Source organism: Triticum aestivum, chromosome 1A (genome assembly GCF_018294505.1).
Source record: "Triticum aestivum cultivar Chinese Spring chromosome 1A, IWGSC CS RefSeq v2.1, whole genome shotgun sequence".
NCBI lineage: Eukaryota > Viridiplantae > Streptophyta > Magnoliopsida > Poales > Poaceae > Triticum > Triticum aestivum.
The window spans coordinates 292,135,556-292,154,584 of record NC_057794.1 but is presented as its reverse complement, the minus strand read 5'-3'; the positions used below and the strand labels follow the sequence as shown (position 1 = coordinate 292,154,584).

At 39.9% G+C, this 19,029-nt stretch overlaps 1 protein-coding gene across 1 annotated transcript in view; it reads left to right on the top strand.

Annotated features, from left to right (window-relative positions):
* Positions 1-17,215: 17,215 nt before the first annotated feature.
* The window catches only part of LOC123119759 (zinc finger matrin-type protein 3), a 4,111-nt gene continuing 2,297 nt past the window's right edge, over positions 17,216-19,029 (top strand). The window contains exons 1-2 of the mRNA XM_044539700.1: positions 17,216-17,581; positions 17,710-17,880. Of these exons, the coding sequence (XP_044395635.1) occupies positions 17,525-17,581; positions 17,710-17,880 (228 nt within the window). The 5' untranslated portion in view covers positions 17,216-17,524. The remainder of the gene's footprint in view (positions 17,582-17,709; positions 17,881-19,029) is intronic.

Genomic DNA, 19,029 nt, shown 5'->3' with positions numbered 1-19,029 from the left:
AAGAACATATTTTGAATTCATGAGCATGTTATGCTATTTGCAAACATTTTTTTAAATTGTGAACGTTGTTTAAACAATTTTTTTGAATCGGCGAACATTTCTAGAATCCACGAACATTTTTCTGGAAATTGATGGAACCATTTTTGAAATTCACAAACATTTTTCTATTTAACAAATATCTTTTTGATTTAACGAACATTTTTTGAAATGCATGATCTTTTTTTTGAATCGCGAACATTTTATGAATGAACAAATTATTTTGTAAGTCACGAACAATTTTTAAAATTTTAGGATATTTTTCCATTCATGAATTTCTTTTCAATTGGCGAAATTTTGTTCAATTTCATTAACATTTTCTAATACACAAAGGTTTTAAAAAATCATGAACATTTTTTGATTTCCCAGACATTTGTTTTCAAAATTGTGAACATTTTTTGAATATAAGCAAACATTTTAGGACGAAATCACAAATATTTTTTGAATTGACAAACATTTATGATTTATTAAACATTTTACTTCAAAATTCTCATTTTTTTTCAATTTTCAAAAAAAGTTAAAGTCCCAAATTATTTAAAGTAGATAAAAAGAAAATGAAAAATAAGTAAATAAATAGCGATATTTAGGAAACAGGACGCCCGGACATGTACCGGCCCAAACGAGCACGCTGCCTCTTCTCCCAGCACGCAGAATACAGTATATGAGGTCTCTACTGCATGGGTCGACCCAAGAGGGATTTTTCTGTGTGAAATGTTTTTTTATCACTTATAGATGACACTAGTGGATAATATTTTGCAACTTTAGGGGCAATTTTTGTGACGTACCGCCAGAAGCAATAGCCCCTTTATTATTAGGTATATATCTGATCACATGCCGCTAGCGGCCTAGTTGGTTTTGGATTCGTAGAATAACAAGTGTAGTTATCCGCAAGCCGATGATGTTTATGTCTGCTAGTGAGGGCTTCAAGGCAGCTCTGGATGAAAATGTAAATTTATACTTTTCAATAACATGGAAATATATAATCTTGATAAATTCACTTACAACTTGTTGAAGGAAATATGCCCTAAAGGCAATAGTAAAGTTATTATTTATTTTCTTATATCATGATAAATGTTTATTATTCATGTTAGAATTGTATTAACCGGAAACTTAGTACATGTGTGAATACATAGACAAATAGAGTGTCACTAGTATGCCTCTACTTGACTAGCTCGTTGAATCAAAGATGATTAAGTTTCCTAGCCATATACATGAGTTGTCATTTGATTAACGGGGTCACATCATTAGAGAATAATGTGATTGACTTGACCCATTCCGTTAGCTTAGCTCTTGATCCTTTTAGTTTACTGCTACTGCTTTGTTCATGACTTATACATGTTCCTATGACTATGAGATTATGCAACTCCCAATTACCGGAGGAACACTTTGTATGCTACCAAACGTCACAACGTAACCGGGTGATTATAAAGGTGCTCTACAGATGTCTCCGATGGTACTTGTTGAGTTGGCATAGATCGAGATTAGGATTTCTCACTCCGATTGTCGGAGAGGTATCTCTAGGCCCTCTCGGTAATGCACATCACTATAAGTCTTACAAGCAATGCAACTAATGAGTTAGTTGCGGGATGGTGCGTTACAGAACGAGTAAAGAGACTTGCCGTTAACGAGATTGAGCTAGGTATTGAGATACCGATGATAGAATCTCGGGCAAGTAACATACCGATGATAAAGGGAACAACGTATGTTGTTATGTCATTTGACCGATAAAGATCTTCGTAGAATATGTAGGAACCAATATGAGCATCCAGGTTCCGCTATTGGTTATTGACCGGAGACATGTCTCGATCATGTCTACATAGTTCTCGAACACGTAGGGTCTGCACGCTTAAAGTTCTATGACGATCGATATTATGAATTTATGTGTTTTGATATACCGAAGGTAGTTTGGAATCTCGGATGAGATCAGGGACATGACGAGGAGTCTCAAAATGGTCGAGATGTAAAGATCGATATATTGGACGACTATATTCGGACATCGGAAAGGTTCCAAGTGATTCGGGTATTTTTTGGAGTACCGGAGAGTATATGGGCCTTATTGGGCTTTATGAGAAAGAGAGAGGAGAGGTTGCGCCTCCCCCAAGGCCTAGTCTGAATTGGACTAGGGGGAGGGGCGCGCCCCCTCCTTCCTTCTCTTCTCTTGTCCCTTTCCTTCCCTCCTACTCCTACTACATGGAAGGGGGGATCCTACTCCCGGTGGGAGTAGGACTCCTCAGGGCATGCCATAGTAGAGGGACGGCCCTCCCCCTCCTCCACTCCTTTATATACGGGGGAGGGAGGCACCCCATGGAGACACACAAGTTGATCATTGATTTTTTAGCCGTGTGCAGTGCCCCCCTCCACCATAATCCACCTCGGTCATATCGTAGTGGTGCTTAGGCGAAGCCCTGCGTCGGTAGCATCATCATCACCGTCATCACACCGTCGTGCTGACGGAACTCTCCCTCGAAGCTCTGCTGGATCGGAGTTCGTGGGACGTTGATACGTCTCCAACGTATCTATAATTTTTGATTGCTCCATGCTATTACATTATCTATTTTGGATGTCAATGGGCTTTATTTTACACTTTTATATCATTTTTGGGACTAACCTATTAACCGGAGGCCCAGCCCAAATTGTTGTTTTTTTTGCCTATTTTAGGGTTTCATCGAAAAGGAATATCAAACGGAGTCCAAACGTAATGAAACCTTCGGGAACGTGATGTTCTCAACAAACATGATTCAGGAGACTTGGCGTGGGCGTCAAGAAACAAATGAGGAAGCCACGAGGCAGGGAGGCACGCCTACCCCCCTGGGCGCGCCCTCCACCCTCATGGGCCCCTCGTTGCTCCACCGACGTACTTCTTCCTCCTATATATATCAAAGTACCCCCCCAAACATCCAGGAGCACCACGAAAACCTAATTCCACCGCCGCAACCTTCTGTACCCGAGAGATCCCATCTCGGGGCCTTTTCCGAAGCTCCGACGGAGGGGGCATTGATCACGGAGGGCCTCTACATCAACTTCATGGCCTCTCCGGTGATGTGTGAGTAGTTTACTTCAGACCTACGGGTCCATAGTTATTAGCTAGATGCCTTCTTCTCTCTCTTTGAATCTCAATACAAAGTTCTCCTCGATCTTCTTGGAGATCTATTTGATGTAATCTTCTTTTGCGGTGTGTTTGTTGAGATCCGATGAATTGTGGGTTTATTTATCAAGTTTATCTATTAACAATATTTGAATCACATTTGAATTCTTTTATATATGATTGGTTTATCTTTGCAAGTCTCTTCGAATTATCAGTTTGGTTTGGCCTACTAGATTGATCTTTCTTGCAATGGGAGAAGTGCTTAGCTTTGGGTTCAATCTTGCGGTGCTCGATCCCAGTGAGAGAAAGGGAAATGACACGTATTGTATTGTTGCCATCGAGGATAAAAAGATGGGGTTTATATCATATTGCATGAGTTTATCCCTCTACATCATGTCATCTTCCTCAAAGCATTACTCTGTTCTTATGAACTTAATACTCTAGATGCATGCTGGATAGCGGTCGATGTGTGGAGTAATAGTAGTAGATGTAGAATCGTTTCGGTCTACTTGTCACGGACGTGATGCCTATATACATGATCATACCTAGATATTCTCATAACTATGCTCAATTCTATCAATTGCTCGACAGTAATTCGTTTACCCACCATAATACTTATGCTCTTGAGAGAAGCCACTAGTGAAACCTATGGCCCCCGGGTCTATCTTCCATCATATTAATCTTCCAACATTTAGTTATTTCCTTTGCCGTTTATTTTACTTTGCATCTTTATTTCTCTTTATCATAAAAATACCAAAAATATTATCTTATCATATCTATCAGATCTCACTCTCGTAAGTGACCGTGAAGGGATTGACAACCCCTTTATCGTGTTGGTTGCGAGATTCTTATTTGTTTGTGTAGGTGCGTGGGACTTGAGCGTGATCTCCTACTGGATTGATACCTTGGTTCTCAAAAACTGAGGGAAATACTTACGCTACTTTGCTGCATCACCCTTTCCTCTTCAAGGGAAAACCAATACAGTGCTCAAGAGTTAGCAAGAAGGATTTCTGGCGCCGTTGCCGGGGAGATTCGCGCCAAGTCAATTCAAGATTTGACTCCCGACAACAAGCCATTTCAGGTGCCATTGCCAAGTCAAGACATACCCAGTACCCATCACAAACTCTTATCCCTTACATTACATTATTTGCCATTTGCCTCTCGTTTTCCTCTCCCCCACTTCACCCTTGCCGTTTTATTTGCCATCTCTCTCCGTTCCCCTTCTCTTTCCCTATTCGCCTCTTTTTTCGCTTGCTTCTTGTTTGCTCATGTGTTGGATTGCTTGCTTGTCACGATAGCTCAAGATAATACTAAATTGTGTGACTTTGCCAATACCAACAACAATGATTTTCTTAGCACTCTGATGGCTCCTCTTATCGATGATGAATCTTGTGAAATTAATGCTGCTTTGTTGAATTTTGTCATGAAAGATCAATTCGCCGGCCTCCCTAGTGAAGATGCCGCTAGCCATCTAAACAACTTTGTTGATTTATGTGATATGCAAAAGAAGAAAGATGTGGACAATGATATTGTTAACTTGAAGCTATTTCCATGTTCGCTTAGAGATTGTGCTAAAGCTTGGTTTTCGTCTTTGCCTAAAAATAGTATTGATTCATGGAATAAGTGCAAAGATGCTTTTATCTCTATGTATTTTCCTTCCGCTAAGATCATCTCTCTTAGAAACGATATTATGAATTTTAAGCAACTTGATCATGAACATGTTGCACAATCTTGGGAGAGGATGAAATTAATGATACGTAATTGCCCTACACATGGTTTGAATCTTTGGATGATTATACAAAACTTTTATGCCGGATTGAATTTTGCTTCTAGAAATCTTTTAGATTCGACCGCGGGAGGCACTTTTATGAAAATCACTTTAGGAGAAGCTACCAAACTCCTAGATAATATTATGGTTAATTATTCTCAATGGCACACAGAAAGATCTACTAGTGAAAAAGTGCATGCAATTGAAGAGATTAATGTTTTGAGTGGAAAGATGGATGGACTTATGAAATTGTTTGCTAATAAGAGTGTTTCCTTTGATCCTAATGATGTGCCTTTGTCTACCTTGATTGAGAATAATAATGAATCTATGGATGTGAATTTTGTTGGTAGGAACAATTTTGGTAACAACGCGTATAGATGTAATTTTAATTCTATGCCGTTTCCTAGTAATTCCTCTAATAATTATGGTAATTCCTACAAAAATTCTTATGGAAATTTTAATAAGATGACCTCTTATTTTGAATCTAATATTAAATAATTTATTAGTTCGCAAAAGAGTTTCAATACCTTGATTGAAGAAAAATTGTCTAAGATTGATGAGTTGGCTAGGAACGTGGATAGAATTTCCCTTGATGTTGATTCTTTGAAACTTAGATCTATTCCACCTAAGCATGATATTAATGAGTCTCTCAAAGCCATGATAATTTCCATTGATGAGTGCAAAGAAAGAACTGCTAGGATGCGTGCTAAAAAGATTGCTTTGTGAAAGGATGTTCTTCTAGTTTTCATGATAGTAAAGATGAAGATCTAAAAGTTATTGATGTCCCCTATTAAATATTTGTTTTGCAATATGAATCTTGATAATTATGGGACTGAAGATGAGCCACCTTTACCTAGAAGGCATTCCAAAAATTCGGAGTTTTTAGATCTTGATGCAAAAATTATTAAAAGTGGGATTGAAGAGGTCAAAACTTTAAATATCAATAAACCCACTATTTTGGATTTCAAGGGATTTAATTATGATAATTGTTCTTTGATAGATTGTATTTCCTTGTTGCAATCCGTGCTAAATTCTCCTCATGCTTATAGTCAAAATAAAGCTTTTACTGAACATATCGTTGATGCTTTGATGCAATCTTATGAAGAAAAACTTGAGTTCGAAGTTTCTATCCCTAGAAAACTTTATGATGACTGAGAATCTACAATAAAAATTAAAATTAAAGATCATGAGTGCTATGCTTTGTGTGATTTGGGTGCTAGTGTCTCCACGATTCCAAAAACTTCGTGTGATTTGCTAGGTTTCCATGATTTTGATGATTGTTCTTTAAACTTGCACCTTGCAGATTCCACTATTAAGAAACCTATGGGAAGAATTAATGATGTTCTTATTGTTGCAAATAGGAACTATGTTCCTGTAGATTTCATTGTTCTCGATATAGATTGCAATCCTTCATGTCCTATTATTCTTGGTAGACCTTTCCTTAGAACGATTGGTGCAATTATTGATATGAAAGAAGGGAATATTAAATTCCAATTTCCATTAAGGAAGGGCATGTAACACTTTCCTAGAAAAAAATTAAATTACCATATGAACCTATTATGAGAGCCACTTATGGATTGCATACCAAAGATGGCAATACCTAGATCTATCCTTACTTTTATGCCTAGCTAGGGGCGTTAAACGATAGCGCTTGTTGAGAGGCAACCCAATTTTATTTTTACTACTTGATTTTTGCTCCTGTTTAGTTATAAATAATTTATCTAGCCTCTGTTTTGGTTGTGTTTTTTTGTGTTTAATTAGTGTTTGTGCCAAGTAGAACCATTGGGAAGACTTGGGGAAAGTCTTTTTGATCTTGCTGTAAAAAACAGAAACTTTAGCACTCACGAGAATTGCTGTCATTTTTATTTGGAAGGAGCTATTTAGTTAATTCTTTTTGCAGATGATTAATAGATAAATTCTTCACGTCCAGAAATTTATTTTAGAATTTTTGGAGTTCCAGAAGTTGCGTTAGATACAGATTACTACAGACTATTCTGTTTTTGACAGATTATGTTTTTCTTGTGTTGTTTGCTTATTTTGATGAATCCATGGCTATTAAAAGAGTTTATAAACCATAGATAAGTTGGAATACAGTAGGTTAACACCAATATAAATAAAGAATGAGTTCATTACAGTACCTTGAAGTGGTGTTTTGTTTTCTTTCGCTAACGGAGCTCATGAGGTTTTCTATTTTGAGTTTTGTGTTGTGAAGTTTTCAAGTTTTGGGTAAAGATTTGATGGATTATGGAACAAAGAGTGGCAAGAGCCTAAGATTGGGGATGCCCATGGCACCCCAAGGTAATATTCAAGGACACCAAAAATCCTAAGCTTGGGGATGCCCCGGAAGGCATCTCCTCTTTCGTCTTCGTCTATCGGTAACTTTACTTGGAGCTATATTTTTATTCACCACATGATATGTGTTTTGCTTGGAGTGTCTTGTATGATTTGAGTCTTTGATTTTTAGTTTACCACAATCATCCTTACTGTATACACCTTTTGAGAGAGACTCACATGATTTGAAATTTATTAGAATACTCTATGTGCTTCACTTATATCTTTTGAGCTATATAGTTTTTGCTCTAGTGCTTCACTTATATCTTTTAGAGCACGGTGGTGGTTTTGTTTTATAGAAACTATTGTTCTCTCATGCTTCACTTATATTATTTTGAGAGTCCTTTAGAACAACATGGAAATTTGTAATAAAATAAAAAGTTTCATAGAAGTGCATTGAATACTATGAGAAGTTTGATACTTGATCATTGTTTTGAGATATGGAGATGGTGATATTAGAGTCATGCTAGTTGAGTAGTTGTGAATTTGAGAAATACTTGTGTTGAAGTTTGTGATTCCCGTAGCATGCACGTATGGTGTACCATTATGTGATGAAGTCGGAGCATGATTTATTTATTGATTGTCTTCCTTATGAGTGGCGGTCGGGGACGAGCGATGGTCTTTTCCTACCAATCTATCCCCTAGGAGCATGCGCGTAATACTTTGTTTTGATAACTAATATATTTTTGCAATAAGTATGTGAGTTCTTTATGACTAATGTTGAGTCCATGGATTATACGCACTCTCACCCTTCCACCATTGCTAGCCTCTCTAGTATCACGCAACTTTCGCCGATACCATAAACCCACCATATACCTTCCTCAAAACAGCCACCATACCTACCTATTATGGCATCTCCATAGCCATTCCGAAATATATTGCCATGCAAGTTTCCACCATTCCGTTATTATGACACGCTTCATCATTGTCATATTGCTTGCATGATCATGTAGTTGACATCATATTTGCGGCAAAGCCACCATTCATAATTCTTCATACATGTCATTCATGCATCATTGCACATCCCAGTACACCGCCGAAGGCATTCACATAGAGTCATATTTTGTTCTAAGTATTGAGTTGTAATTCTTGAGTTGTAAGTAAATAAAGTGTGATGATCATCATTATTAGAGCATTGTCCCAAGTGAGGAAAGGATGATGGAGACTATGATTCCCCCACAAGTCGGGATGAGACTCCGGACAAAAAAAGAAAAAAGAGAAAGGGCATAAAAAAAGAGAAGAAAGAAGGACCCAAAAAATGAGATAAAAAGAGAGAAGGGACAATGCTACTATCCTTTTTCCACACTTGTGCTTCAAAATAGCACCATGTTCTTCATATAGAGAGTCTCCTATGATATCACTTTCATATACTAGTGAGAATTTTTCATTATAGAACTTGGCTTGTATATTCCAATGATGGGCTTTCTCAAAATGCCCTAGGTCTTCGTGAGCAAGCAAGTTGGATGCACACCCACTTAGTTTCTTTTGTTGAGGTTTCATATACTTATAGCTCTAGTGCATCTGTTGCATGTTGATGTCTACTACACAACCTTCTTCTTATAGACGTTGTTGGGCCTCCAAGTGTAGAGGTTTGTAGGACAGTAGCAAATTTCCCTCAAGTGGATGACCTAAGGTTTATCAATCCGTAGGAGGCGTAGGATGAAGATGGTCTCTCTCAAGCAACCCTGCAACCAAATAACAAATAGTCTCTTGTGTCCCCAACACACCCAATACAATGGTAAATTGTATAGGCGCACTAGTTCGGTGAAGAGATGGTGATACAAGTGGTATATGGATAGTAGATAAAGGTATTTGTAATCTGAAATTATAAAAACAGCAAGGTAACTAATGATAAAAGTAAGCGTAAACGGTATTGCAATGCGTTGAAACAAGGCCTAGGGTTCATACTTTCGCTAGTGTAAGTTCCCTCAACAATACTAACATAATTGGATCACATAACTATCCCTCAACATGCAACAAAGAGTCACTCAAAAGTCACTAATAGCGGAGAACGAACGAAGAGATTATGGTAGGGTACGAAACCACCTCAAAGTTATTCTTTCCAATCAATCCGATGGGCTATTCCTATAAGTGTCACAAACAGCCCTAGAGTTCGTACTAGAATAACACCTTAAGACACAAATCAATCAAAACCATAATGTCACCTAGATACTCCAATGTCACCTCAAGTATCCGTGGGTATGATTATACGATATGCATCACACAGTCTCAGATTCATCTATTCAACCAACACAAAGGACCTCAAAGAGTGCCCCAAAGTTCCTACTGGAGAATCACGACGAAAACGTGTGCCAACCCCTATGCATAGGTTCATGGGCGAAACCCGTAAGTTGATCACCAAAACATACATCAAATGAATCACGTGATATCCCATTGTCACCACAGATATCCACGGCAAGACATACATCAAGTGTTCTCAAATTTTTAAAGACTCAATCCGATAAGATAACTTCAAAGGGGAAACTCAATTTATTACAAGAGAGAAGAGGGGGAGGAGAAACATAGGATCCAACTATAATAGCAAAGCTCGCGATACATCAAGATCGTGCCAAAACAAGAACACGAGAGAGAGAGAGAGATCAAACACATAGCTACTGGTACATACCCTCAGCCCCGAGGGTGGACTACTCCCTCCTCGTCATGGAGAGCGCCGGGATGATGAAGATGGCCACCGGTGAGGGATCCCCCCTCCGGCAAGGTGCCGGAACGGGTCTAGATTGGCTTTCGGTGGCTACGGAGGCTTCTGGCGGAGGAACTCCCGATCTAATCTCTGTTCTGGAAGCTTTAGGGTACCTGGAGTTATATAGGTGGAAGAAGTACGTCAGGGGAGCCACGAGGGCCCCACGAGGTAGGGGGCGCGCCCTAGGGGGGTGGGCGCGCCCCCCACCCTTGTGGCTTCCTCGTTCCTTCCTTGACGCGGGGTCCAAGTCCATCGGGTGGCTTTCGTTCCAAAAATAACTTCTCTAGTTGATTTCATTACGTTTCGACTCCGTCTGATATTTCTTTTCTTCAAAACACTGAAATAGGCATAAAACAACAAATCTAGGCTGGGCCTCCGGTTAATAGGTTAGTCCCAAAAATAATATAAAAGTGGATAATAAAGCCCAATATTGCTCAAAACAGTATATAATATAGCATGGAGCAATCAAAAATTATAGATACGTTGGAGACGTATCAAGCATCCTCAAGCTTAATTCCTGCTCGTCCTCGAGTAGGTAAATGATAAAAAATATAATTTTTGATGTGGAATGCTAGTTGGCATAATTTCAATGTAATTCTTCTTACTTGTGATATGAATATTCAGATCCGAAAGATTCAAGACAAAAGTTCATATTGACATAAAAATAATAATACTTCAAGCATACTAACTAAGCAATTATGTCTTCTCAAAATAACATGGCCAAAGAAAGTTCATCCCTACAAAATCATATAGTTTAGTCATGCTCCATTTTCGTCACACAAGAATGCTCTCATCATGCACAACCCCGATGACAAGCCAAGCAATTATTTCATACTTTAGTAATCTCAAACTTATAAACCTTCACGCAATACATGAGTGTGAGCCATGGATATAGCACTATGGGTGGAATAGAATATAATGAGGGGGGTTATCTGGAGAAGACAAAAAGGAGAAAGTCTCACATCAACGAGGCTAATCAATGGGCTATGGAGATGCCCACCGATTGATGTTAATGCAAGGAGTAGGGATTGCCATGCAACGGATGCACTGAAGCTATAAATGTATGAAAGCTCAACAAAAGAAACTAAGTGGGTGTGCATCCAACTTGCTTGCTCACCAAGACCTAGGGCACTTGAGGAGACCCATTGTTGGAATATACAAGCCAAGTTCTATAATGAAAATTTCCCACTAGTATATGAAAGTGATAACATGAGAGACTCTCTACTATGAAGATCATGGTGCTACTTTGAAGCACAAGTGTGGTAAAAGGATAGTAGCATTGCCCCTTTTTATTTATTTTCTATTTTTTTGGGCCTTCTTTTTTTTCTTTGGCCTTTCTCTTTTTTTGGGACAATGCTATATTGAATGATGATCATCACACTTTTATTTATTTACAACTCAATGATTACAACTTGATACTAGAACAAGGATGACTCTATATTAATGCCTCCGGCGGTGTACCGGGATGTGCAATGATTCATGAGTGACATGTATGAAAGAATTATGAACGGTGGCTTTGCCACAAATACTATGTCAACTACATGATCATGCTAAGCAATATAACAATGATGAATGTGTCATGATGAACTAGATAACAATGATCGGGGTTGTGCATGATTTAAATATTTTGTCTGGTGAAGATAGAGCATAGCTAGACTATATGATTTTGTAGGGATAATTTTCTTTGGCCATGTTATTTTGAGAAGACATAATTGCTTAGTTAGTATGCTTGAAGTATTATTATTTTTATGTCAATATTAAACTTTTATCTTGAATCTTTCGGATCTGAACATTCATACCACAATAAAGAAAAATTACATTGAGAAATATGTTAGAAAGCATTCCACATCAAAAATTCTTCTTTTATCATTTACCTACTCGAGGACGAGCAGGAATTAAGCTTGGGGATGCTTGATACGTCTCCAATGTATCTATAATTTTTAATTGCTCCATGCTATTATATTATCTATTTTGTATGTCAATGGACTTTATTTTACACTTTTATATCATTTTTGCGACTAACCTACTAACCGGAAGCCCAGCCCAAATTGCCATTTTTTGCCTATTTTAGGGTTTCATCAAAAAGGCATATCAAACGGAGTCCAAACGGAATGAAACCTTCGGGAACGTGATTTTCTCAACAAACGTGATCCAGGAGACTTGGAGTGGGCGTCAAGAAACAAACGAGGAAGCCACGAGGCAGGGGGGCGCGCCTACCCCCTGGGCGCGCCCTCCACCCTCGTGGGACCCTCGTTGCTCCACCGACGTACTTCTTTCTCCTATATATATCCATGTACCCCCAAACTTCCAGGAGCACCACGAAAACCTAATTCCACCGCCGCAACCTTCTGTACCCGAGAGATCCCATTTCGGGGCCTTTTCCAGAGCTCCGCCAGAGGGGGCATTGATCACGGAGGCCTCTACATCAACTCCATGGCCTCTCCGGTGATGTGTGAGTAGTTTACTTCAGACCTACGGGTCCATAGTTATTAGCTATATGACTCCTTCTCTCTCTTTGGATCTCAATACAAAGTTCCTCCTCGATCTTCTTGGAGATCTATTCGATGTAATCTTCTTGTGCAGTGTGTTTGTCGAGATCCGATGAATTGTGGCTTTATGATCAAGTTTATCTATGAACAATATTTGAATCTCCTCTGAATTCTTTTATGTATGATTGGTTTATCTTTACAAGTCTCTTCGAATTATCAGTTTGGTTTGGCCTACTAGATTGATCTTTCTTGCAATGGGAGAAGTGCTTAGCTTTGGGTTCAATCTTGCGGTGCTCGATCCCAGTGAAAGAAAGGGAAATGACACGTATTGTATTGTTGCCATCGAGGATAAAAAGATGGGGTTTATATCATATTGCATGAGTTTATCCCTCTACATCATGTCATCTTCCTTAAAGCATTACTCTGTTCTTATGAACTTAATACTCTAGATGCATGCTGGTAGCGGTCGATGTGTGGAGTAATAGTAGTAGATGCAGAACCGTTTCGGTTTACTTGTCACGGACGTGGTGCCTATATACATGTTCATACCTAGATATTCTCATAACTATGCTCAATTCTATCAATTGCTCGACAGTAATTCGTTTACCCACCGTAATACTTATGCTCTTGAGAGAAGCCACTAGTGAAACCTATGGCCCCCGGGTCTATCTTCCATCATATTAATCTTCCAACATTTAGTTATTTTCTTTGCCGTTTATTTTACTTTGCATCTTTATTTCTCTTTATCATAAAAATACCAAAAATATTATCTTATCATATCTATCAGATCTCACTCTAGTAAGTGGTCGTGAAGGGATTGACAACCCCTTTATCGCGTTGGTTGCGAGGTTCTTATTTGTTTGTGTAGGTGTGTGGGACTTGAGCGTGATCTCCTACTGGATTGATACCTTGGTTATCAAAAACTGAGGGAAATACTTACGCTACTTTGCTGCATCACCCTTTCCTCTTCAAGGGAAAACCAATGCAGTGCTCAAGAGGTAGCAGACGTCATCGAGCTGAACCTGTGCTAAAATCGAAGGTGTTGTACGTTCGGTACTTGGATCGGTCGGATCATGAAGACGTACGACTACATCAACCGCGTTCTCATAACGCTTCCGCTTACGGTCTACGAGGGTACGTGGACGACGCTCTCTCCTCTCGTTGCTATGCATCACCATGATCTTGCGTGTGCGTAGGAATTTTTTTGAAATTACTACGTTCCCCAACACTTGTTTGGCAGCTATCATATGTGGCGAAATTCATTTTTGAACTCCGACAACATCACATTGAATGTCTCGGAATTGGGCGTAGTAATTGAATGTACAATTCCATGAAAGGGTAGGAAAACTAAAACCGATTCACTCCTGGTCTCTCCATCTCCACTTTGTCACCATGGTGATCGCCTTCCTCGCCATTTGTGAGATGACTCGTCTCTTAATTCACCCCTTTGCTCCTTTGACTCTTATTCCCCTTTTTCCTTCTATTGTTTGTGCTTCGTGATCTCGTGGAGCTGCTGGTGAGTGCCGCAGTGGAGTTCACTTCCTTCCCTCGGGAAGTCTCCTCCACCTCTCCTCTCACCCCCTCTCTTCTTCTTCTTCCATTCCTCTCCTCATCGACTCCTATTTCCCTTCTTTTCTCTTGTTGCTTCCGCCCGGACGTCCAACTTCTATCTCTGCGAGCTAGTGCAGCCGTCCGTGAGTGTCGCGGTGGCGTTCACTTCCTTCCTCGGGGAAGTCTCATCCACCTCTCCACTCACCCTATGTCTCACATACACACCATCTTCTTCTTGAACCCAACCTTGGCGCTAGAGCACCTCCACTTGAGGGCGCCAGTCCATGAAATACACCTTTGTTCTGTCTAGTCTAGATAACCAAGTCTTGTCGTGGTACTAGTTTTAAAAAGGAAAGTGATGATAACAAAGAATAAACATGCATATGACAAAGTCTTTAGAAAGGTTTGGGTGTTGAGAAAGTTTGTGAAGAAGGTGATATTAGCGATACTCAACCCCGTAGCGTTAAATTTGATAGACTCAATAACACTTGTGGATAAAGTTGTCCAGAGAAACCCAATTGAAAGGTAATTGAGATTATGCAAAAATCTGTTTTGCATTCACATGGCGCTTCAACTTCTTGCTAGTTCCATGACCTTGTCAATATATGTTCCTTTATGTGCATAAATGTGATTTCGTCACCTCTTTTGATGTTATGCCGAGGACTCTGCCGTCCAATGAACGACCCATTGGAGTTTCAGTTCAGATTTCGGCGATGAGTTGGTTAACATTCATAGTGGCAACACTACAACGAATATTTTTCGGCTTTTCTTAAAGAGTGTATGTATGTGAAAATAAACAAATACTGACCGCAAGAGCTCACAAGAGACAACATATGATCATATGATATTGAAACATAAGCCACAACAAAACTCTTTGCATGTATCAATTCTTTGGCATAATCTCGTCACTAGACAACAAAAGTTTCAGCAAGTAATGATTGAAAAGTGTTTTGTGATCCTTGATGATGAGACACTAGTGGGTGTTAGCGAGTTACTCTAGTATCACATTGTCTTCACATGCCTTTCACTCATGTTATATGTGTTTTCATTTCAAAAGAAAGAAAACTCTTCTGCCCTGTTCCTGACAAGCGAGTGTTAGCTAGAGTAAATAGAACAAAATCTACTTTGTTATTTTGTCTAGACTAGCAAGAACTTTGTGTTCATTATCTTTGCTTCACTAACGCTTGCATAATAACCATGTCACCGCTACAACTATACTAAGTTTTCAGGTGAAGAAGCGGAGGGCTATCTACGCATATTGATCGTAAGTGAACCAACCTTCTCATTATTTTGGTTTAAGCAACTGCCTACAGTTGACTTCTATTTATTGCTCAAGGATGATCAAGGTTTAAGCTTGGGGAGGCTGACGAGTGATATTTTTGCGCTCATCAGACCGTTGTTTAAATTGGATACTCCTAGAATTTCCAAGAAAATCACTCTGATATTGCCACTAATGACTAATGAATGCGAGAGATCTGTTTCCGCAGGAAAGGGCCTAAACATGGAAATGAATCATCAATTACGAAACAAGGGGGAAGAAATGAAGGAACTGGAGGTGCAACAAAGCAACCAGAGTGCAAAGACGGCGTTTGATATATACGAGCGTACCAGCAATACCAACTATTGACGGCTCTAGAAGTCTAAGCCGACCAACCTTTATAAAAGGGCTTACATAAGAATCGCAATAGAGAAAGCACCATTCACGAAACAGAGCACCAGAATCATCTTTGAACCCTAGCCGTCGGCATTTTCCATCTCATCTCCATAGCTGCTGACACCATTATCACCGCATCAATCCCTCCCAAAGTCAGTCATATTTGTAATCGTTTATCGCCTCCGGCAGCTATTGTAAGACATATTATCAATCAATCAATCATCCATGTTTCTTCTTCATTGAGTTCACCCTGCGATCCGATCGCCATGTTTGAGTAATTTGGTAAGGCAGTGAGTTGAGGCATAGCCTTACCACCTGATGTATTTGTACGAGGGGTCGATGGGATGACCTTGAATGTTTAACGTTATTTGTATGTGTCCAACGAAGTTGTCGCTTATCTTCTTCTCGATCTAAGGCCCTGCGGGTACCTAGGATCCCAGAGACCGATCTAGGAGGAGGTAAGGAGCGAGGAGGACATGAAACACTATCCCCAATAGAAGTGAGAGAAGGGGTTAGTATGGTAGGGGAAGGCAATTCCTTTGGGAACAAATGAAGTGTACTCATTATCCGAATATTTTTATCCGAATGTTTAATCTTAATAACCGAGATACCCTGCAAGAAAGTAAGGGCTTGCGGTTGGATAATTGACTCTTGATACAGGTCACGCACTGATCAAGATGTACTTCAGACACATCCACACATCTTCGCTTCGCAAGCACATCACAGTGGTTGTTTTCTAGAGCACAAATTAATATCATTATGATCGTGAGCACAAATATAGTACTGCACTACAAATCTAACACCAGACTTTTGACCATGGCAAATTAATGTTCTCCGAGGATGTAAAGTTTAGTTGGCGAGTATGTCAAATCCACCTCAATTCATTTTTTTATTAGAGAACTTCCGCACTTGCAAACTAAATTTGGCATCGATACGTCAATATATATTGTTATGAAAAACGTTGGATTTACCATGTGTAAAATTCCAACATCAGATTTTTAGTGTTTCCATTACAGAAAACCCCTCTATTTGCCACACTGTCACCTCGGAGGAACAAATCAAAGTATATGCCACATCAGCAGAATACAATGTACAAACGTATCAAGTGATCGTCACTATATTAACTTACGTGAGTTTATAATCTGTATGATATAATGAGACACATATTACAAAAAAAGAATTAGTGACCATTAATTGGGTGCCTGCCCCCCAAAAAAGACCATAAATCGGATATTTTTGAATATATTGAGCAGAGTGACCGTCACTGAATTGTACTCGTGATCTGAGTGTTGTATCTCATCTTTTACTAGGAGGGTACTTGGATCCAAGGGACTTATTTTAGTTTGATTAAAAATAGTCTCTTTAAGAGCATAAAGTTTCAAGCACCCCTGACTAAAGTGGGGTTAAAACTAGTCTTCAGGCTAAATTTTTTTAGTGAGGGGTACCCCTACTAAAATATGGATTAGTCCTCTCTCTCCTCATTTAACTCTTCTTCTTTAACACATGCGAGTTCTGGATTGAAGGGTTTGAAGGATAATAAATGCTCATTAACTTAATTTTAGTCTCTTTAGTATTTGGATCCAAGCATGAGTAAGCTTAGCAAGTTTTAGTCCCATTACTTTTAGTCATGTGAACCATTTTGGGAAGCTTGTAATTAAGGCCGGGTGAACCAACCAACCAACGATGACCCCCTTCCGTTTTCTCTTCATTAAATTTTCAATCCATTCGCTCCCACTCAACCATATTCATTCGGACTGACCTTCCCATCACTGCTAGCTCCACTTCCACTTTGAGTCGCCGATATAGCTAGTTCCTCCATTGCCGATCGATCAGGCCATCAAGGAGGAAGACGAAGGGCGGCGTCGACGTCGCTCCATCACGTCGGGTTGACGGCGACCAAGTAGACTGCATGGACATCCGGATGAACGCTACCCAGCGCAGCAGGCTTCAGATCAGAGCTCCTACGGTGAGTGGCAGTGTCAAATCACAATCCCTCTCTGCTTTCGAACTCTCCTTCTCATTGCTCCAGAGCTCCACGTCCTTTTTGAGTTCCTGAACTGAAATGCTTCGTTTCCTGCAATGCCGATCCGTCAGGTCGTCAAAGCACACAACGTCGATGTTGCTCGACCATGCCAGGCCCACAGCGACCAAGAAGAAGGCTACACGGCTGCGGACATCACCCTGGAAAACGCTATCGAGCGCCAAAAGCTTCGGATCAGGGCTCGCCGCGCTTCCGGCGGCGCAGTTCACCAGGCTCCTCTACCAGTGAGTCACAAATCGTCGTCACTTTCTCTTCTGCTTTATCATTTTTTTTTGTTTCAGAGGTGCTTTAGCATGTTTTCAAACTGGCACATTGTTTTCAAACGGTAAGGAAGGCCAGCTTGGTGATTGTTCAGAAGTTCTTCTTTGCTTACTTGTTTCTCTGCGGCACATAGAAATAGTTTGTTGCTTTGTCAAATAGAAAAATGACTCTCATTCTAGGATGGTATTTGTCTCGGCAAAAATTTAGCTTAGTCTTTTCATCCCCAAAATCAACAATTGATATGGATTTTTTTTGCGAGATAATTGATATGGATGTTAGCCTAGTCTTTGCATGATGTTTTTCTCACAATTAAGTGTTGACAAACAGTATGAAGAAAACAAGTTTTCCCAACAATGCTATACTTGTTCCTTGAAATACTGGAACAGAAATTTCTGAATAATGCATACTTCTGCACATTTCGGAGACATAGTTGAGAGGAGATGATAGAACTACCTCTAGGCATCGGTGCTTTCTGATTGAAACAACCACTGTATGAAAGATAGTTCTATTTATTTCAAAGAAAGCCACAGTTCGTAATTCTACTGCATCTATTTCATTGATGTTTTTAGTTGAGATCCTGTCAATTTCTTCTTTAATCTAGTGACGTTTAATCATAAGTTCATCATTAAAACACATGTGTTGAGTAACGTGATTGCAGGAAACATAGGTTAAACTAAGATATATTATGGCTTGCCTTATACTCCAAATAGATCATGTACTCTTATATATATGTCCACGAGGCTCAAGCAATACAACGACTATTCCATCAAACCTCTCTCCCTTCTAACATGGTATCTATCGCAAATCGATCCTAAACCCTAGCCGCCGCCGCTTCCGCACCCACGCGGCGCCCCCGGGGCGGTCGGCCTCCATGACCGCCGCCGGAGGCCGCGCCGCCCGTACTAGAGTCTTTTTTACCTGATCCTTTGATCCGGGTTTTCTCTCTCTCGCCGGTCGCTTTGATCGGCGTCTCCTTTTTGGTTTTCCGATCCATATGATCCGGTTTGCGTCGCCCACCGCCGCCATCGACCCCGTGCGCCTCTACTCCAACACCGGCGTGACCGGCCGGCTTCTTCAGCAACCCGGCGGCCTCGCGCGTCGTCCGTGCGTCT